The sequence below is a fragment of the Primulina huaijiensis genome, chromosome 15 (assembly GCF_012295235.1).
Source record: "Primulina huaijiensis isolate GDHJ02 chromosome 15, ASM1229523v2, whole genome shotgun sequence".
NCBI lineage: Eukaryota > Viridiplantae > Streptophyta > Magnoliopsida > Lamiales > Gesneriaceae > Primulina > Primulina huaijiensis.
In genome coordinates this window covers 25,283,584-25,306,726 of record NC_133320.1, presented here as the reverse complement: position 1 = coordinate 25,306,726, position 23,143 = coordinate 25,283,584, and the positions used below count along the sequence as shown (strand labels likewise).

Sequence of the window (23,143 nt, the reverse complement as noted above, 5' to 3'; positions counted from 1 at the left end):
TATGTCAACATGGAAGAGGCTCAGAGGCGGAAGAGAGAGGCCATGAAGAGAGAAAGGGTTGATCGACTGGGTAGAGTTGAAGAACAAATGCAGAAGGGAAAACTCTTAGGGCAGTTTTATCACTATACCCCTTGAATGTGCCAAAAGATCAGGCGATAAATCTTTGTCAGGAGGAGAAGATTTTGTCCCAGCACCTGTGATCCTCGCGGGACCCAAGTTCAGCCCTGAAATTTTGTACCTACCACATATAATGTTAACATAATACCAGTGAAAGCAAACAATTGAGAAAGAACCATCCTCGGCCAGATCTTATCGAAGCTAGTCCATCAATAAAAAATAAGTAAAAGGGCCCTCGTGGGCACCAAGAAACTCGGGACCTCTACCATCCACCAGAACCCTGAGTTTCCAACACAGGCAGGGAATTCATGACAAGCCCGTTGTTTCAAGTAGGGCTTATGAGGAGAGGGGTTAGGAGAAATACCCTACGCTGGGAATGATCAATATGATCTCGGGAGTATCTACTGATGGTGATTCCAATCGGGCTCGTAAGGCGTGGAGTCGGCGAGAACCCTGTGGTGGACAGCTCGAGGAGGGATGACGAACCAACCATCAGTTTTGGCCCTTTGGAGTTGCAAGGCATCAGTTTGCCTCATAATGCTGTCTTGGTCATCCATGATAAAATTACAAATTATGATATCATGTGGGTATTCATAGATTCAGGCAGTTCAGTTAATGTGATATTCCAAGAAGACATGAATCAGATGGACTTGAAGGATTACAATTTGGAACAAGTAGAGACCGTCATGTTTGGTTTTGCTGGTCTTATAGTATTTCCAAAGGGAGATATTTTGCTTTATTTAATGGTCGGGAATGGGGATTTGAGAAAATCAGTCATGTTCACCTTCATTGTGGTCAGTGTGTCTTTTCATATAACGTTATCCTAGGAAGGCTAGCCGTGAATTCCCTCAAGGCCGTTGCCTCCATTTCTCATCAGAAGATTAAGTTTCCAGTAAATGGTGGAGTCGGAGAGGTCCGAGAAGATCAGAACTCCTCCCGAAAGTGTTATACTGAAACTTTCTGGATGGAAAAGAAGAGAGCAAGGAGGGTGGGTATTGAAAAAGTGGGGGAGAAGGAGAAGTGCACTCAATTGAGGAAGTGTAAGCGGTAATGGAAAAAGGATATTAGGAAGTGATCTTAGTTCCCAGTCAACATGAGAAAATCACTAGAGTAACTAAGGACCTTGAGCCTTCTATCCAGGCTCGGCTATTAATTTGCTTACAGCAAAATACCGACATATTTACGTGGTTCCCCTCTGAGTTAATCGGGATCCCAGCCCATGTAGCTGAGCATAAGCTAAATAGCCAGCCAGGTGTCCGACATGTGATACAAAAGAAAAGACATTTTGGCCTCGAAAAAGACAGGGTGATAGCGGAGCATGTACGTGAGATGTTGAGAGCCGAGAAAGTCCGGAAAGTTCAATTCCCCACTTGGTTGTCGAATGTGGTTTTGGTCCAAAAAGCTACAGGAAAATAGAGGATGTGTGTGGATTTCAGGGATTTAAACAAAGCCTATCCAAAGAACTGCTATCCCTTACCCCGAATTGATCAATTGGTGGAATCCACCTCGGGGTATGAATCGCTGTGCTTTATGGATGTATATCAAGGATACCATCAAATCCTCTTGGACCAGGACGATCAAGATAAGGTTAGTTTCACAACCTCGGGTGCTACATTTTGTTATACCTTAATGCCATTTGTTTTAAAGAATGCAGGGGTTACTCATCAGCATCTAATGGATAAGATTTTTAAGAAGCAGGCGGGGACGAACGTCGAAGTGTATGTTGATGTTATCACTGTCAAGTCCAAGGAGAAGTTTTGTTTTATCTCAGATCTCGAGAAAACCTTCTCAACTCTCATAGAGTTTGGAGTCAAGTTAAACCCGCTCAAGTGCATTTTTGGGGTCAAGAGTGGCAAGTTCATCGGCTTCGCGGTCACTGAGAGAGAATTGAGATTAACTTGGAAAAAGTGAAGGTCATCTTAGAGATGACTTCCCCTAAATCTGTCAGAGAAGTGCAGAAGCTAACAGGTAGAATCATTGCCATGTCCCATTTTATATCAAGATCGGCGTATCGAAGTTATCCTTTTTTCAAAATATTGAGAAAGGGCCAGAGATTTGGATGGGATGACAAAACTGAACAAGCCTTACATCTGGCCGGGTTTCCCATCTTGGTGAATCTCGGGCTGGGAGAAAAGTTGTGGATCTACTTGTATGTTACATAGCACGCTGTCGTCTTGGTCCTTATCTGAGAAGAAGGAGCAAACCAGAATCCTGTGTATTATGTAAGTCACGCCCTCAGAAGACCCTAGCTAAGGTATACCGAGCTGGAAAAGGTAGCTATGGTTTTGTTCATTACTGTGAGGAAGCTGAGACCCTACTTTCTATCCCATCCTATCATTGTCCTCACAAATTGTTTGTTGGGAAAAATCATGACCAACATGGACATATCAGGGAGGGTTTCATATCATGGTTATCTACCCAAGCACTTTGGTACAGATGTCACTCTCGGGTTCATAAGTATGGGATGCCATGATTTGATATCATTTGCATGTCTTTCAGTGTACGAAGGGATGATATGACTAGATCATGATTGGTATGGGTTGTCAGATGCGTCAGTGTCAAGGAACAGGGCATGAACAACAACCATATAACCAAGAGTAACATCCAAGCACTGAAAATAAGTTCATCATTGAGTAACCATATAACCAAGACTAACATCCAAGCAATGAAAATAAGTTCATCATTGAATTTTTCTTTGTAAATAGCAGGTTTAATTAACATTAATGCACTTAGATATTTTTCACAAAAAACATACTCTCTTTATACTTTCTTTTGCTTAAAACACTTGACTAACTTGAAGTGTGGACCGCTTGATCTCCAGCATGCCCGAGAAGAAATTCATCCGAATCGATATAATCGTCCACTAAACTCAACCCGATTTACCCGATCGATATCATATGTTTACATCCAAATAGAAGAAAAAACATGTAAAATATACCATCGTTATGATAACGGATATGTTGTGCACTTGTGCCAAATATTATTTTTATAGGTTGTTATTATATATATATTAGAAAAGTACACGCGTGTTGCACGTAAGTAACTAAACTATTGAAAATATATATACGAAATTTTGATAATATTTAAATGAATTAAAACATGGCTATTAGCATTTATCAATTGAAACAAACCAAATCACAAAAAAATAAAAAATATGACCATAGAAGGTATATGAATCGGAAAAGTTATGTTATCAACATGACACACTTTTCAATATGTTTCTTGGTTGATTTTGAGAACTTTATTATAATATGCATATAACCATTTTGGTATAATTAGCAAGTATCCGTTCGTCTTTAACATCTATTATGTTATTTACAATCCTGAGCTGGGATCTGACATGCTCGTAGTTTGCTTCCCTATCACGACATTTTTCAGTTTTCTACGTTGTTTTTATCTGATAATCTTATTTTTCCGAATATTTGTTTTGTTGTTGAATGATTTTTCATTTTTTGACAATCATCAACTATAACTCCTGAGAAAAAATGTTTTTAGTCGTGATTGATTTTCACTTATGGCTAAAAATATATATAACCTATATATTCTTCAACAACATAAACAATGAATGGTGTTGCACATTCTTCAAACATTGTGATATTTGTGATATCATTTTTATTTATTTAGTAAAAATATTATCAACATATAGCTATAAGTTAATAAATTTTTGACAATTATTTCTCAATCATGTGAGAAAAAATACTTGAAAATCTCTTCAAATTACTATATCTTAGAATTTTGTTTTTGTTTAATTTGACGCGATTCAGGAAATTCATCTCGTTCGTCATTTTTTTAGAAGCTTTGGAACAATAATTGCGTACATCATATCATGGGGATGATATAGTTTCAATCTATTTTGTTGTGTCTAGAATTATATTATTTATTGAAATAAAACAAATTTTATTCTATCAAGTTTACATTTTATTTTATAATATTTTATATCTTGTTGAACAACATACGAAATTAATTATTGTATTTTAAAAATCTTGAGAAGAGACAAACATAACGTAATTAAGATATGCATGTAAATATCATTCAAATATATGTCAAAATATCTGTCTTGTCCAATATCTCATCCAATAAAACAATATTTTAGATTTCACGAGCATTTTATGATAGTCAAAATTAATTTAATGAAATATTATAGAATTTTATTTGAATTTCAATATTTGGCTAAGTGAATTTATTTGTCGATGAGTTTTTTTATACTACCATCATATATCTTATGAATTAGCTGGCTAGCCACTTTGACTAAAAAAGAGACAAAAACAACCTTTTAGCCACCTCGAAATATATCAAGATGAAAATAAAGTGCAACTGACTCAATTTTCTAAAAATGCACAAAATTGATCTATTGTGTCCACAAAGCTTTAGAATTGTTCTCATACTATTATAAATAGAATGTGAATTATGCACAGTTTGTTTTCATGTATTTCTTTTTCTTAATGAAGAATTTTTTTTTGAAAAACAATTTTATTCTTTGAGAAATATTGACATTTTATATGACATTCATATGTCACAAACCATGAAGTAGCAACATATACTATATAACCCTTAACCGTTTAAACAAACAATTCTCCAATTTCTTCTTCATTGTACTCCGTTGAAATTTAAATCTAAATCATTCTTGATCTTAGCATTTTGCTTTAAATACGATATATAATTATGTATATGTTTCATGTTACTCAGTTAGACCTAATTTCAAATATTTATAAAAAACGTGCTTGAATTATATCATACAAAAATTAGGACTTAGTAATACACAACATTTTTTTTATTTAACATGTCTTTTTTTTCATCCACTATGTTTGCCTTAACTTTTTTGTTCAAAATTTAACGCATTTCATAGACTATATGCATGAAAAACCAAGAAAATTATATAATTCACATAAACCATTTATTACCATCTTCGTATAATAGAAGACCCAAAATATGTGGCTTTGATTATTGTACTTTCATACCTATTTTCATATAAACAACAAGACACATCATAAAATATCAGAAAAATCAATTACCGCTAGCAATACTAAACAAAATGAATAAAAACTATCATAACACAAACAACCTCAATAAGAAAAAAATGATAACTCAAAGTTTAAAAATAATTTATTCAGTACAATAACAAAGAAATTAAACTATATACGAGCAACAAAAAACACAAATCACTCTCCAATTAAATACTAACTCATATTATTCACAATTTAAATATTTTTCCAATATTTTTTTCAAATAAAGAGAAGGCGCCTTATTAACATCATTGTTTCATAGCTATTCCACTTTTTTTTTAAATAAAAACACGTACAAAAGGAAAAATGGTACCTCAAACCATCATGAAAAAATCCTTTAATAAAACCATTACGAAGTCACACAATTTTTCTTAAACCAGATAAAAATATTAGACCGTTGACAAAATATATTTGACAACAACAAAACATACGTTAACTTGTGATATAATTAAAATTTAGAATCATGCATAATCATTGAATTAGAACAAAATCGCATGCCAAAAATATACTGGATATTATCTCTTTTAACAATTTATCCATGTTTGTCGTCCACCAGAGGATTCCTAGATCTACCAAATTTTTTTAGTCCACCTATTATTTTCACAATAAATAATACTACAAAAATAATATAAGAAAGCACATAAAAAAACTCAAATTCAAATACCTTCTATCAATCTAAATAAAAAATTTCGAATAGAGAATATAATAATATCGTAAAAATTTTGAATATTGATTTATAGACAGAAGTCTAGAAATACATTTGTCCTGATAAATAAAAAAAATATCATCTCTTGATATTCTAAGACATAAGGTAAAAACGAAGAAACATTTCAGCATTTTTAATATTTTCTAAGTCACTTCAAACTAATTAATCTAGGCAAACAGAAAACATGCGTTATGTGTTTAAAAATTAACAAAATATCTCAAGAATAAAAAATTGAAAAATAACAATTTTTGTGAAATATGTGGTTTTGTTTTCTATTTTTTTCGGTAAACAAACAAATCACATAAACAATCCAAACACAACATGATCAATAAAAATGACAAATAACAATAAAACATGTTAACGCTAAAGAAAACTCCTCTCATTGAAAAAATACAAAATGATCAAATAGAGTATATTATTTAGTAATATTTATTTAGCAGCATTTATAAAAAAATTGACTAAATAGCTTAAAAACAGTGTTTGAAATCACTTACATGCAAATATTTATCTCAATCACGTATCTTTATTGACACATAAAGAGTCTGAAAATATCTCTATTCTAAATCAGATAAATAAGTTTTATATGACCTTATATTTATTAATAATTTATTTTTATTCAATTTGTCTCATCTTCGTCTTCCCATTATTACCTATCATTAATACGGTAGAGATTTTCCATAAATTTGACGGCAATGTATAAATTTGAGTAATTAAAATTGAATTTAAAAGTAAACTAAAATAATAATTAGTTTGATTGAGTTAAATACACTATTAATGATCTTATTAAACTAACATAAAAAATTACTTAAATAACATCATGAACATGACAAATTGTAAAAAAAATGGTAAAATAGTAAACTCACAAATGAAAATCATATATTTAATAGAATAATAGATAGATAATATATTATTTAGTAATATTTATTTATCATCATATATCAAAAATTGACTAAAAAACTTAAATGTTTGCATTGAAATCACTTACATACAAACATTCTCTCTCAATCACGTATATTTGTTGATACATAGTAGTCTAAAAATATATATTCTAAATGGAAAAAAGATGTTTGTATGATCTTAATATTTATTAATAATTTAATTTTATTCAATATCACTTCCATTCGTCTTCCTATTATAATGTTCGTAATATTAAATTTTTTTTAATGTATAACATTATGATAGTGATTTTATGTGAATTTGATTTCAATGTATAAATTAAAGTAACTAAACTTAAATTTAAATTTAAAATTAAAATAATAAATAACTTGATTGAGTTAAGTACTTTATTAATAATCATATTAAACTAACATAGAAATAACTTAAAGAACTTCGTGGAAATGACAAATTATGAAACAAACAAAATGGTAAAATAGTAAGTTTATAAATAAAAATCATTTATTTAAAACAAACAAAATAGTAAAATAGTAAGTTTACAAATAAAAGTCATATGTTTATAATAGTAATAGAAATAGATTAATAATATTAGTAATTTTTTAAATGTATATCATTATGATAGAGATTTTCCATGAATTTGATGGAAATGTATAAAATTAAATAATTAAATTAAATTTTTAATTAAAATCAAAATAATAATTATTTTGATTGAGTTAAGTACATTATTAATGATCTTATTAAACTAACATAAAAAATGACTTAAAAAACCTCACGAATTTGATAAATTGTATAACAAATAAAATGATAAAATAGTAAACTCACAAATGAAAATTATATATTTATAATAGAAAAATAATAATAATAGATAGATAATAGATATATGTTCAACCTATATAGATATATATCTTTTGTACAATTGTAGATGAAATTTCCCAACCACTAACTACTGCCCAAGGGAGATTTGACCCGAGATTATATGGATCGTTTCTTGATTATAAATGAATGAAATATGAATGATTAACTAGTGGTGTGTGCGAGTGTGACCAACCTACACATATTTATGCGCAAATCCTCCAAACCTAGCGTTCCACCTTCCATCAAGAAATTGGAAGGGGGAGAGGGAGGAGGAAAGGTTGATTACCAGGAATTTTATTTTATTTTATTTTATTTTTTCGGATTTTTTTTACGGATAATCTCTCTCCCATCGTGCTTTAGCCGGCTTGGCGGTAAGGTAGATTCTTGATCTGCTCACCCATTACCATCAATGGATAACTTTGTTTTGCATGTGAATTGAGGGGGATTGAAGAAGAAATTTGGTTCTAAATTCAAGAGAACAATAAAAAACAAGAAGGTTTTTAATGGGTGATGCAGTGATCAAGAATCAAGATTTTGTTCGTCGGCCCTCAAAATGCAAGGATCCTCCCAAATTCAAGAGAAGGCTTTATCAAGTTTGGAAGGGACGTAATGCAAGTCCCTTTCGCTTCTTTACGCTTACGTGTTCTTTTAATGCCCTTCATCGCTGTAATTGTTCCGTGTTTTTTCTTGGTTAATTTTTATATTTGTTTAGAGCTAATATCATCTCGCTTCGTTTTTTATATGGAAGTTGAAATTTTGGGAGTTTTTGGGTTTACTAGTAATTTTTAGCCTTCTTTATGCGGTAATACAAATGGGATTTGAATGATGAAACCTTTTTTTTATTTCCCTTTTGAAATTGATTAAGCAAGTGATTTTCATAATTCACGAACCTTAGTTTTCATATAGCGTGAATCATATATCTTGATTGGTATATGCACATTTAATTGAATCCAAAATCTTAATAGGATTTAAAACATTGTTTTCCAGATGTCGAATGAGACCATATGGTCTCGAAGTGCCTTTGATACTTATATTTTTTGAAATTACTTCGATTATGATTGAAATATGGAACCAACAGTTATTCAAACTGACATTTCAGTTTCTAAGTGTTCTTTCAACTTGTGTCACCTTCTGAAACCTTCACTGTCTTATGTCTCAACAAACTAGTTGCAGATTACCAGTGTTGATTTCTTGATTGATTAGCTTTTAAGCAACTGTTTTCTTGTGCTTGCTTTGATTTTGTGATGAAGAATCTGCAAAATTTTGTGCAAATTTATCCTGTTCCGCATTCCGAAGTTTGAAACAGGAAGTCTAAAGAGCACGAGATTGTTAATCATCTGAAAATTTCCTTGGCAAAGCACTATCATAAATGTATTGCGTGAACATTTCAGAAATTTTTGTGCCGAGGGAGATTGATCTTTGGCCCTGATGCAGCATCACTCCTTTTATCAGCCTCGCTGATAGGGATCCCTACATTAACATTCTGTGTCAAAATGCTTCTAAGGATTCAAGCAGTCAACTGCAGATATGGGCATATTGTTGTAATAGTTGGATTTCTCCTCGCAATTTTGGTAAGAAAGCTGGTAACTTTTCCATCGGAAAAGCATGGAGTTACTGACACCTAAATATAGTAACTTTTACAGGATCTAGTTTTCCTTTTCATGACATCTGCAAGAAATCCTGGAATAGTTCCGAGGAACTCAAGGCCGCCTGATTCAGATGACTCATTAAATTCCAGTATTTCATCCATTGAGTGGATCCATCCTGCAACTCCCGATTTGAAATTACCAAGAACGAAGGACATTTTTGTCAATGGTTTTTTGGTTAAAGTGAAGTTCTGTGACACTTGTTTGTTATACCGCCCACCACGGTCGTCCCACTGCTCAATGTGCAACAACTGTGTCCAGAGGTTTGATCACCACTGTCCATGGGTAGGCCAGTGTATTGGAGTTGTAAGTCTTTCGTAATGGAATTGCTCAATATTCTTACTATTACTCTTATTATTGGTGCTATGACTCCACTGGCATTCATATTCTTCGATCCTGATGTATATTTTGTCTATATAGATCAATTTACTCGCAAGTTAAAATGAAAATAATAAGTGATTTTAACAAACAAATATTCTTATGCACATAGCTTGCGTTTGTTAATCTACAGACTAATATTACCTTTCCTCATTTGCTTTTATTGCAGCGCAACTATTGGACTTTCATTCTGTTTATATCAACATCAACACTCCTATGCATATATGTTTTCACGTTTACTTTGTGGCATCTCTTAAAAGAACAAGGCAGCATGTATCACAGTATGTCAAAGGATGTCATATCTCTCATTCTATTGGTTTACTGCTTCATTGTGGTATGGTTTGTTGGAGGGCTTAGCATATTTCATTTCTATCTTATCTGCACCAACCAGGTTAGTCATTTTCCCATAAACAACAGTGGTATTGATATTATCAATCAGCTTGTTGTGGACATCTAATTATTAGTAAAATTCAGATATGCAAATATATCCTGACATGTATGTACTAATTCAACAGACAACATATGAGAACTTCCGGTATCATTATGATAAGAATGAAAATCCATATAACCATGGGACACTCAAGAACATCAAGGAATTTCTTTTCTCTCAGTCAGTGCCTTCTCTGGTTAATTTCCGAGAATGGGTGTACGAAGAGGATGATACAGTTGCAGGATCCACGGCTAAAAAATCTGTCGGACACATACCTAGCTTAAACAGGAGGATAGACTTAGAACATGGTATTCTAGGCAAGGATGGTATACCAGAAGATGCACAAACTTTGGATAATAGCAGCACCAATGACAGTCTGAAGGAGGGTGAAGGACGAGATATTAATGTCAACCACTTTTCTATTTTGGCTGCTCAAGAAGAAGCAATTGATGTGGTGGTGGATGGTGATCTTGGACCAAGCATTGCGACCCCAGAACGTAATCCAGATTTATTCGATAATTAGGTAATATCATATGCCCTGTTCTTTATAAAACACGTGAACAATGAATATCTTGCCAAATTCAGTTTTATTTAGTCTATTCCCTTTTGTGGAAAATAATTGAACTGAAAAGTAAAGAGTATTTTGTAAATGGATATCGGAATCAAATGGTTTCTTTGCTATTTAGGTTTTTCTCTTAATTTACAATGATGTTTTTAAGGTTGGTGAGGTTCTAATCTCGAAACAACGATATTTTATTTTGGTCACTGTAAAGTATCATGTTTGGTCAAGGATTTTTTGACAAATAGCATTTCTGGTGGCAATTCATAGTTCTTTCTTTTTGTAACAATTTTTGCCTCTTTTTGTTCGTACCCGGTGATCAGCCACCATGGTGGATCAAGTAATTCGGCGACTCCAGTAATTCTGTTTGGACTTGGGAGGGCTTCATCCGTGCCGGATCAATATGGCATTTTTTCAGGACAAGAATTTGAAAGCGGCAGGGGAAAATATATGTGATCTGGACTTTTAGATTGCCCAAGTTGGCAGAATGCTTTGTGGAAGGACTTTGTGTGTACATTTTGTATTTTTATATGGAGATTCTTCTCCTGTTGATGCTGTAGGATAGATTATTGAATTTCTTCCTCCTTTTTTTTTATATATTATTTTCTTAGTTTGTCCGAACAGGAAACTCTTTGCAACTGCCAAATTTGGGCCCAACGATAAATAAATTTGATCTATTTCTTCTCCAAAGCGGATAAAATTTAGGAACATCCGCCGCCCGAGGCGAATTTTGGCACCAAGACAGAAACAAGGAATAATGTGGCGCCTTTTAGTTAGAGAAAATGATCGAATCTTTTATTTATTTAGAGAAATACAGACAAAGCACATCTTTAATTTAAAGAAGGGAGACGAAAGTATCATTCTTTACACGAGAGAGAACCAAACGGGTAGCTAAAATTTTGACGAGCACCTCGTGCTTGATTTGACGAACTTAAACCACTCAGCACATTGGTTTACATGCTTCAAAGGCTGATTTCTCTTTATTTGTTTGATTTCAATCTTCAATTATTTATATTCTGATTTATGTGGATGACTCACTGAATGTTTCGGTTGGGAATAATTCTAGCAAGCGGGCTAGGTCAAGTTGTAACAAATGGACGACAAATCCAAGTATCGATCCCACAGAGACTATTTTTTAAATACTAAAATTTAAATTATTCGATTTAATCTAGGCAAATAATAACAAGTGATTTGATGATAATTTAAACTAGTTAAATTAAATTAAATTATGCTAAATTATTAACTAAGATCGAATTTGCAGGACAACTTAAAACTTGGGATAATTTCAAATTCAACAAAATGACCGGGAACGCACAACGGTCCAAACTTTGATTACTGTCACACCTTGAAATTAATTAACCACAGATTATTCGATGTCACGATGAAATTTCCTGAATTAACTATAAATCTATTTCTAGAATTTATAATCCTATTTTTATTTAACAATCCAATTATTTCTAATTGAATTTAATTAAAAAAACGTATTATTCAACGATGGAATCACAGCTGTCGCCTAAAATCGCACATTGAAACCGAATACTATTTCTAGTCGATTTAACAGTATGTTGATTGATATTTTTGAAGCTAAATTCAACCTATTCTCTTTCGAGTCAAGATCGAACAACAAACATGTAAATAATTGGACAAATTAAAAGCACGAAAATTACGCAAACATTAATCAATAACATAGATTAATTCATGAATCAAATAATCCAATGAATGAACAGAATCGACAGTTTGTCCCTATCGTGATCCCGATCACAAGAAAAACTACTCCATAAATTCAAAACGAGAATCAAATCTAATATTCGAATTCATGAATGAAAAAAAGAAAACAAGAAAAGAGAAAATCTCAATGATGGTGCGCGGATCTTGCGTGTGAAACCCGATTTTTCCTCCCGTTTCTCCCAAGCCGTCGCCTTCAAAAGTCTCCCAAAATCTCTCCAAAAAATCGCCCAGAAAAAGTCCCCAAAATCTTAGGTTTTCTTTCTTTTTATATGCAGGTATGTTTCTGGATGTTCCGAGTTCAATTCCTACATCATCCTTTCTTCCTTTTGGAAGGCTCGCACTACAAGACTTTGGACAGTACAAATAATTTCAAAATTCCATTTTAGTTTGGACTTAAACACTGTCAAACTGAAAATTCTAATACATCTCAACTGATGATAGATAGTATACAAACTGCTATTCAAATGCAATTAATTATAATATTGTTACGTCCTAGCATTTAATGACCCTCAATGATCAAATACAATTATTTGTAAGAGGTGCTCGACTGACTAAGTTTGGTTTAGACACTTGAAAGCTTGAGTCTCTGTAAAACTCGTCTCTCTTTACTAAACTGAATCCTTTCTCTATATATAGATGTCTAAAAAAAATTCGTTCCAAAAAGAAAGTATATGTTGGCTTGTCTTTTATCTAGTTGAATGAACAGGGAATGGACATCTTTAGATTGATTTTTGAGATCCTTGACCACTTTGTTTTTGAAGTTTTCAATATTAATGTCAGTCAGTTTATAACCTATCTTGACTTGTGATAGAAAAACGTTTATACCGGTCAGATTTGAGAGGATGTTGTCCAGTAGAAGATCATCTCCTATCTCCAATTCTGGTGATTCAGCAGTGACATGAGCTTTGGGATCAAAAAATATGATCAACTGGTTGCTTGGTCCAGCAATATCAACTAGCTCAACCGGCTGAGCAACTTCATTTTCAGTTTCTTGGGATTCCATCTGGTTTGATGTTGCAACCATTTCTTCAACTATTGAGAAGTTCTGAGCAAGATGGTTTTTCAAGGATTCAGTTATGAAAAATGTCTCTGTAATTACAACTTCAGAAATTTGAGCTAATTCTACTGTTGTTGGTTCCTCAGTTTTCATTACAGTTGCATCAGATAATTCAATTTCTGCAATGCTTTTAGGTACTGTATTTACAATTTCATCGGCATCAATCAGTGGTACTTTCTCAATCAGTTCAGTTGACAGTTGCACTTATGAAGTTAAAATGAATGACAATTCAGTTGAGCCAACAACTCTTTCAGCCGAACTGGATAATGAAACTGATGAATCTTTTATTTGTTGTGGTTGTTCTTAAATCCGTTCAGTTTATTTTTTGGTAGATTTCTTACTTTTGTTGTCAACTGGAATGAAAAGCTGTTGGTCCATTCCCAAAGCTTGATAATATTCGCTAACTAAGGAATATCCAAGAAATATACACTCATCTGACTTAGAATCAAATGTAGTCAGATGATTCTTACCATTGTTGGGGATGAAACATTTGCAACCAAAATTTTTGAAATAAGATATCACAGGTTGCTGCTGAGAACTCATGCTTGATTTCATGATTTTCTAAAAAGATAGACAAAGTTTGGTTGATGAATTCAGTTTTTCTATTAGACCTGATTTTGTCGATCCCTTTCGATTTTTCATTTAAAAGTCTTGAAAATTTTGATTAGTTAAGTAACAATTTGATCTTTTGATTTTTAAGAAGATTACCCAAATAAATCTTAAGAAATCATCAACAATAACTAGAGTGTATTTCATTTCCCCTAAGTTAATGACTGGGATAAGACCAAACAAGTCCGTGTGCAATAGTAAGCTTCAGTTAATGAGTTACATCATTTGTTTTTAAAAAATGGCATTACTTGCTTTCCAAACTGACAAGCTAAACAAATTTTGTCTTTTGAAAATTCAATTTTGGGCAGACCATTGACCACATTATTCTTGCTTAGATTTGCAATGGCTTTGAAATTTAGATGATTTAACATTTTGTGCCACAACCAGTTCATTGATAAGTTATAAGTCATGAAACACACTGATTCATTAGGTTGAGTAGTTTTCAACTGACTTTGTATGTACTTCCACACCTGTCACATATCATTATATTTCATCCAAAAGTATATCTGATAGTACAAATATGCTCACTAAACTCAACTGAATATCCTTGATCACACAATTAACTTATGTTAATCAAATTGTATTTAAGATTTTCAACAGATAGTATATTTTCAATAACAATATTACCATGGATAAGTTTACGCTTGCCCACGGTTCTGTCTTAAGAGACATCTCCAAATGAGATCTTAGTCCAGTAAACTGAGTCAGTTCATATAACATTTTAGTTTATCCAGTCATGTTCTTTGAACATCCACTGTCCAAGTACCAAACTGACTTCTTGATTGGTTCAGTTCTTGTGCCTGCAATCACAAATGAATAATAACTCTTGGTACCCACACCTACTTGAGTCCAGACATGATTATGCCTTTTGGAACCCATACTTGTATCAGTTTAACTGACTGACCACTTGCTATGTTCCAAATAGGTTGTGAATATGCATGTGTGTGGTGTATTCTGTGTATAGTAGAAACTATATGTTGTTTACTCTTTCCAACTTCATTGATCAGCCTATATCTTTTCTAAACTGACTTGCTGTTAAAGTATCAGTATCAATTAGACTTGCCTTTCATCGAGTTATGCCTAGCTAAACTGGTTTGGTTAAGCTTCCAGTTTGGCTTTGCATTGGAATTCTCAGACACGTAGCCAACACCAAACTTTCTCCCTTTTCTCAGATTTTCAACTAGCTTTACAACTTGAGAGATTGGTTCTTGAAGTCCATATATCAAACCGGATCTAACAAAATGAATATATTTCTTTTTGCACATATTCAATTTTGGTCGAGTACTTGTATTAGGAATGCTTTCATTGTTGCTGAAACCGATACCAGTATGTCCCTGATAGGTTTCTGCATCTCTTGCCTTTCAGTTAGAGTAATTGAAGACTTGTTTCAGGATGAAACTAGTTCAGTTAGTTTTTTATTCTCATATTTAACTTCAGGTTATCATCCTGTATGATTTCATTCTCGATTTCCAGTTTAACAATTTTTCTTTTTAGGCTCAGCATTTCACTATATCATTCTCAGTCAGTTTCAAACTTGTTGTCTGGCAGGTCAATTTGCTTTGCTTTAATTTCCTCGAATGATTCAGAAAGCCTTTGGTACTCATTGACTATGTTATAAAGTGTATTGACAAGGTCCTCTCGTGAAAAATCACTCAAGCTAAAATCAAATACCTAGATTCCAGCTCAATATCATTGGTCATTAAGCTCTTCACTTTTTCATCATCACTGGAACTACTTGAATCTTCTGATTCAGATGACCAGAGTCTGAATCAGCCCACTTTGACTTGATTTCCTCTACCTTTGGTCATCCTTCTTCTAAAAAGATTTCTTATCATCATCGGATCTCTTTCTGTCAAAGGATCTCTTGCCCTTCTTAGATGACCTCATGTCATCCTTTCTAGGTTTAGGAAGTCTTCTCTTGACACAATTAAAACATGTATTGGAGTCAATCAGTTGACTCCTTCTTTTGATAGGATCTTCGGTCAAAGTTTTGAAAATTGCCTCGATTCTTCCTTAGAAACTTGCAAAATTTCTTTACAAACAGTTACATGACATCACTGCTCAATTGTTCAACTGATTTTTTATTCGAAACTGATGGTTCCAGTTTCACCGCAGTTAGAGCCTTAGTCAACTAAGAGGTAGACTGATCATCTTTTCTTATTTATAATTCAAATTCATAAGCTTTTAAGTCCGCAAACAAATCATTGATCCCCATCTTGGTCAAATCTTTGGACTCACACATTGTTATAGTCTTGATATCCCATTCTTTTGGGAGTTCTCTAATTACTTTCAAAATCACTTCTCGGTTGTTGTATACTTTTCCAAGTGTACTGAGTTCTATTACAATTTCACTGACTATCTCATCAAAGTCAGACATTTATTCTTCAGGCTTCATCTTGATATTGCCAAACTTATGTATGACAACACAAAGTTGGTTTTCTTCGGTATGTTCATTACCTTCGTATAACTGAATTATTTTTTCCCAAATTTCTTTGGCGGTCTTACATATTTTGTTTTTGCAAAATGTATTTTTTTCATGAGTTTTGTACAAAATATGTTTCTCCACATTATCAAGATTAGCTTTCTTCTTGTCATCATTTGTCCATTAACTCCTTGGTTTTTTCTTTTATTTGAGGAGGACCATCAGTGATGACTATTGCTATGTTGGCTTTCAATATATTCATTAGTCCATCCGTAATAACGAACTACATATTATCATCTCGAGCAGCTAAATGAGCATGAATTCTTATCTTTCAGTCATCAAAATCTTCCTTAGTGAACATCAAAACTTTGCTAAATCAATTCATTTGAAAAGAAATGTTCCGAGTCGAGAATAAGCCAAGTTTTTAAACCACTTGATAAGATTGGTTGTAGAGTTTAGAAGGGGAGCTGAATAAACACTAGACACAATTTTGTTTCTTTTGGTTAATTTAGCTGGGCTGACAACTAAATGATATATTATCGAATGCCAATGTCAACTGACTAACAGATAAGTACTGAAAGAAGCCAAACTGGCATATTAGAACAAATCACAAAAATGGCTTGGCTAAATAAACTGAAAGTCGAATATACAAAGGTAAGTTTCTGGATTTTCAGATACTCAAGCTCCTACGTCACCCTTTTTTCTTTTTGCAAAGCTCACATATTCAAGACTTTGGATAGTACAAATATTTGCAAAATCTCAGTTTATTTTAGATTTAAACACTGCCAAACTGAAACTCGTAGTATACCTCAACAGATGATAGACAATAAACTGTTGCAAAAAGAAAGTATTTGTTGGGTTCTCTTTTGTCTATGTCAACATGCTCTGACAATCATACACTGTTGCGATCAGTTTTGTACAAACAGTGTATTCAATCATCAGTTTTGTCTTCTGTTGTAAAATGATTCCTTTGGAACTGAACGAGGAAAATTGATAAACTGATAAGAGATATTACCGTGTTGCGTTCTTGATAGCAGTTTGAAAGATATTTTTTATGAGAAAACATGAAATGTAGAATTGGTATGTCATGTCCGTGTTTTAAACTTTCTTTTACGATGAATGGTTTTGAGAGTGAGAGGTGGAACTGGAAGGGTTCTTATTTTCGGACCACAGTAGATTGGAATTAGGATAGATAAACTGGTTAATCCAAAATCCATGTCCATGATTCTTGTTTGTATAATTTTCTATCTTGTCAATTTGCAGGATCCTGTTTTGCGGTTTCCGACAAACAGTAAATCACACTAATTGCGTGAAGCAATCTAAGAGCACTTATCTCTTGCCAGACAAATCTAGAGAGAACTTATCTCCAAAGCAACCTTCTATGGTAATCCTATTATTATCTATTTAACTCTGTCTCTTCCTTTTATGGGTATAGAATGTTCAGTAAACATGCTAAATTAAGGTGGAGAACTTTACACTAAAATGTTTACTTTTTGAAACTAATTATTGTGTTCGGTTGGGAAGCATTTTGAGAGATATTGATTTTTCAAGTATGAAGTGTTTCTGATCCATTAAAGTCACGCTTCATGCCTAGATATCATTTCTCTTCAATCGAAGTTTTAGCTTTCATTTGCAAAGAAGATGAATCAGCTACTACAATAGAAAGAGCCAGAGAGATTTGAGAATGGTTCAATGTTCTCATATCTCTTTCATTTTCTTAATACTTAATATGGTCTAGGCAACAATGAAATCTACCCCCAAACGTCATAAAACAATTGGCAAAGGAATTAAAGAATCTTGATGAAACCCCTCCAGGAGGCATTAAAGTAGGTGTGAATGATGATAATTTTTCAGTCATATATGCTGACATTGAAGGCCCAGGTATTAATCAAGTCATATTTTACCATTTCTTTTGTCATATGAGAGATTATTTCCTTTGAGAATAATAATCTGTAACCTTGCAGCAGGGACAACATATGAAAATGGAGTTTTTCGCATGAAGTTGATTTTATCCCATGATTTTCCGTAGTCCCCTCCTAAAGGTTTGTTTTCTGGTTCACATAACACGAATTCCACTTAGATAATCCGATCCAACTATGATTACCATATTTTCAGTTGTAAACTTTCATTTTGGTCAAAGGTACTCGTGTGTTCCTAAATTTTAATGGCATTTTGTGCATGATATACTACAATCATTGAATTTGTCTAATTTTCTTTTTGTTTTCTTTTCAGGCTATTTTTTGACCAAAATTTTTCACCCAAACACTGCCACCAACGGTGAGATTTGTGTTAATGCTTTGAAGAAAGATTGGAACCCAACTCTTAGCTTACGGCATGTATTAACTGTAAGTTCAGGCAATTTTGTGATTACCTCGTCGAAGTTAAATGTTCTTCAAGCATGTTTTTGCCATAGTAAATCATGCATATTTCACCTTGCTCATCTTTGTAACTTTATGGTAATTTACATTGACGTCACTAACTTTTCAACCATATGATCTTATGAAATCGACAGGTTATCAGATGCTTATTGATCGAACCCTTCCCTGAATCAGCTTTAAACGAACAGGCTGGCAAGATGCTGATTGATAATTATGACGACTATGCAAAATATGCAAGGTAAATCTTGTATTGTTAGACTGCCTTATTCAGACATGATAATTGCTTATGCTGCTGAGTTTGTGGGATGTAACTCTTGCATCTTTCTCATGATAATGGAACCATTAAGTTGGAGTGCTCTGTGAGACATTAAATTTGTGTGGTATCCCAGATATTTATGGAATTTCTAACATTTTCCAAAACCCAATAAATAAATTAATAAATCTGGTTAAATATAACTAGATTACATAAAGTAGGGAGTTATTTTCCTTGCATCTGATGTTGTATGAAAGCAACTAAATCCAGCCAAGACTTGAATGATCCACTGACTAAGAATCGTGCAAGGTAATTGAATGAGAAAACCAAAAACAGACAAAAGAAGGAAATGATTTGATATTTCAGATAGGCGTCTTGGTCCAGTCTCTTATTTAATCATTGAGATTATCTTTACAATGTTTATTCACTTGATAGCTCCTTTCAGAGCCCCTTAAACTATTTGTTGCATAATACCAAGTAGTCGTCCTTAAAACGGATTAGCTAATGCCTACATTAGATGTTTAGATGATTCTTTATCTTTCCGGTTTTGTGATATCGCAGTCGCTAAACACTTTGAATAATTGTTAAATCAACAGGCTTTACACCGGACTACATGCTCTGAAGCCAAAGCCAAAATCCAAAAACGGAACTGTATCTGAGTCCACCACCAAGAATATGGACCAGACGAATTCTTCACTGAAGGGTGTTGACCAGAAAAATACCGTATTAGTTACTGTCACACCTTTTCCGTTGACCCCTAGACCAGGAAATGTGCAAGATCTTCCATCGGTCGTAACCTCATCAAATGGTACTGGAGTTGGCGAATCAACAGCTAGCGGCAATGCAAAAAAATAAATCTGGGGTGAATAAAGTTCCGGCAGACAAGAAGAAGATGGATGCCATAAAGAAAAGCTTCAAGAGATTATAAAGCTTCCGTGGATGTTCTCTGTTGAACTGTTTGGATTGATATCTGAAAATTATGGATAAATTTGTTTTGTTCGCTGGTTATCGAGTGCTTGTTCTTTATGCATGCTGTATTTTTACTTTTCGGAGAGGTTTAGTTTCTTTAATTTTCTAGTTCATTGCAGTAGTCGCATTTGGAAAATAAAGGATACAGCGACCGTGAATTCACTAGTGCTTGCCGTGGAAAAATATCTAGGCCTTGGTTGTTTTTTACATCTTTCGACATGATTTACTTCGAGTTAAATTTCTTTTCCCAAAATTATTCTGAAATTAATATCTGTGCCAAAATGCAATCTCAATCTGTACACAATCATATGAATTCAAAACTAAACATATGGAAAAAAATAAACAGATGCTGAACAATTTACGAACATGGGGCGTACTTGACTTGATTTAGCATACATTCAACCCTAAAATAGACTAGACATTGCTTCAAAAAGAAAGAAGAAGTTTTGGAGTGAGGAAGATGATTGTTTTCATTGACTCACCGATGAGTACAATTACAAGTATATATACACAAAATGAACAAATGAAATAATGACACCTGGAATAGGTTTGTTACACAGTTGAAACTATCCTAACAATATCACAAGATGACAAATTAAATCAAACTCCCTCATGTGCACATTGGGCTGCTGATCTTTTACTGTTATCTTTAATTTTCCCCTGCAAGCACAGCGTGGGAAGAAGTTCAACGCGAAGCTTGGTTCTGTAACGATGAAATGAAAGAGCAGACAATGGTTTAGTCAATACATCAGCTGCTTGATCCAAAGATGGAACATGTTGCACAGACAAGACTTTGGACAAAACTTTTTCACGGACGAAGTAAAGATCAAGTTCCACATGTTTGGTACGAGAATGTAGAATGGGATTGGCACTTAGTGCAATTGCACTAATGTTATCACACCATAGGATTGGGGTACTGGATAGAGGAACACACAACTCTTTGAGAAGTGACTGAATCCAAATCAACTCAGAAGTTGCATTTGCCATGCTTCGAAATTCTGCTTCTGTACTAGATCGAGCAACAACCTGTTGCTTCTTTGAACTCCAACAAATGGGAGAATTACCCAGAAACCAACAAAAGCCGGATGTGGAACGCCGATCGTCGGGATCGCTACCCCAATCTGCGTCACAATAACCATGCAAGCCAAGACGAGAAGGAGCAGACAACTTAATACCATATTCAAGTGTACCATTTAAATACCTCAAGACACGTTTAACAGCCTTCCAATGTGAGTGTAAAGGAGTGTGCATGAACTGACACACCTTATTAACGCTGTAAGCAATGTCGGGTCGTGTAATGGTTAAATATTGTAAGGCACCCACTGTGCTTCTATAAAGTGTACCATCTTCAAAGAGATCATCACCATGAGAGGATAGTTTGAGACCAGAAGTCATTGGAGTTGGTAATGGCTTAGCATGATCCATTTTTGTTTTCACCAGCAGCTCTTTAATATATTTTGTCTGTTTAAGAAAAAAAGCATTTGTAGAAGGCTGAGACACCTCAATCCCCAAGAAATAAGATAGAGAACCCAAATCACGCAGCTCAAATTGGTTATTCAATTTCTGAATCACTGTTTTAACTTGACAGAGATCACTTCCAGTAATAAGTATATCATCAACATAAATAAGGATATAAATCGCAGAGTTATTGATGATCTTAAGAAAAAAGGAAGCATCCGCCTTAGAAGCAAGAAAACCCATGGCTTGAAGAGTAGTTCGAAGTCTATCAAACCATGCTCGCGGGGCCTGCTTAAGACCATAAATTGCTTTGTGCAGTTTGCACACAAGTGGTTGCTTAGCATTTTGAATTTCAAACTCTGGCGGTTGTTGCATATATATATCTTCTTCTAGATTGCCATGAAGAAAAGCATTGTGAACATCTAACTGCTGGACAGACCATCCTTTGGACGCAGCAAGAGTAAGAATGATTCGAATGGTAGTGGGCTTTACCATAGGGCTGAAAGTTTCATTGTAGTCAAGGCCAGCAGTTTGGGAGTAACCCTTGGCTACTAATCGTGCTTTGTAGCGAGCAACAGATCCATCAGTGTTGGTCTTGACCTTTAAGACCCAACGGCAGCCTACAATAGGAACATTAGAAGGTTGTTCAACCAAAGTCCAAGTGTTGTTTTTCAGCAATGCATTATACTCGGAAGTCATGGCATTAGCCCATTCAGGATGAGATTTTGCCTCCTGTACAGTGGAAGGTTCACAAGAAGCATAATGATTAGTTAAAAACACTCTAGGCTTAAAAACTCCTACCTTGGATCGAGTAGTCATTGGGTGAGTATTCACACAGGGAATGGAGGATCTGTCATCAGAATTAGAAGAAGGAGAGTGAACTGGTTTGGAATCAGATGCAGGAGAAATAAAAGGATCGGGTGTATATTCATGCTCTTGAGAACTTGTACATGGAGAAGGGAGCGAAGGAAGATACAAGGATGATGACTCGATGGATTGGTCAGACTGAACCTTATCAACAGATTTATGAGCAAAAGGAAAGAAAGACTCATCAAATGTAACATGCCGGGAAATGTAAATCCGACCATCCGAACTTAAGCACTTGTACCCCTTGTGCTTCTCACTGTAACCAATGAATATACATGGAGTAGAACGAAAATTTAATTTATGTACGTTATAAGGACGAAGACAAGGAAATCATCTACACCCAAAAACTCGAAGTAATGAATAATCTGGTTGTTTTTTGAACAAATAGTAAGTAGGTGTATTATTTTGAAGAACAGGTGTTGGAAGCATGTTAATGAGATATACTGCTGTGAAGAAGGCATTATCCCAAAAATCAAGAGGCATGGATGCTTGAGCAAGAAGGGACAACCCCATATCAACTATGTGTCTATGTTTTCGCTCAACCACCCCGTTTTGCTGTGAAGTATGAGGACAAGACAATCTATGAAGAATACCATGAAACTTAAGGAATGAAGTTAAAGCTCTAAACTCACCTCCCCAATCTGTTTGTAGAATTTTTATTTTTGTACTGAATTGAACCTCCACTTGGGTTTTAAAATCTGTGAACACTCGGAAAACTTCAGACTTAGATTTGAGAAAGAAAATCCAAGTGTATCTACTGTAAGCATCCACAAAACTCACATAATATCTATATCCATTGGTGGAAATTGTGTGT

The 23,143-nt window shown here is 33.9% G+C and overlaps 1 protein-coding gene and 1 pseudogene across 4 annotated transcripts; both read left to right on the top strand.

Moving 5' to 3' along the window:
• The first annotated feature begins 7,744 nt into the window (after positions 1–7,744).
• LOC140960225 (probable protein S-acyltransferase 1) lies at positions 7,745–11,265 on the top strand. Of its 4 annotated transcripts, none has more exons than XM_073418403.1 (6): positions 7,745–8,241; positions 9,010–9,146; positions 9,219–9,527; positions 9,769–9,990; positions 10,115–10,552; positions 10,912–11,265. In XM_073418403.1, the coding sequence occupies exons 1-5, from the start codon at positions 8,079–8,081 to the stop codon at positions 10,550–10,552; spliced, it is 1,269 nt and encodes a 422-aa protein (XP_073274504.1). In that variant the 5' UTR covers positions 7,745–8,078; the 3' UTR covers positions 10,912–11,265. The 4 variants fall into 4 exon arrangements, with proteins under 4 accessions (XP_073274504.1, XP_073274505.1, XP_073274506.1 ...); XM_073418404.1 differs by having other exon boundaries at positions 7,746–8,186; positions 8,967–9,146; XM_073418405.1 differs by having other exon boundaries at positions 7,746–8,241; positions 8,967–9,146.
• A 6,254-nt stretch (positions 11,266–17,519) lies between these two features.
• Positions 17,520–20,230, top strand: LOC140958717 (ubiquitin-conjugating enzyme E2 22-like; annotated as a pseudogene).
• Positions 20,231–23,143: the final 2,913 nt, after the last annotated feature.

Bases quoted from the DNA above. Each gene is read 5' to 3' on its own strand.
- LOC140960225 (XM_073418403.1), top strand. From the start codon at position 8,079: ATGGGTGATGCAGTGATCAAGAATCAAGATTTTGTTCGTCGGCCCTCA. The intron at 8,242-9,009 runs GTAATTGTTCCG...GCCCTGATGCAG, and splicing joins TTTTAATGCCCTTCATCGCT to CATCACTCCTTTTATCAGCC. The intron at 9,528-9,768 runs GTAAGTCTTTCG...CTTTTATTGCAG, and splicing joins TAGGCCAGTGTATTGGAGTT to CGCAACTATTGGACTTTCAT.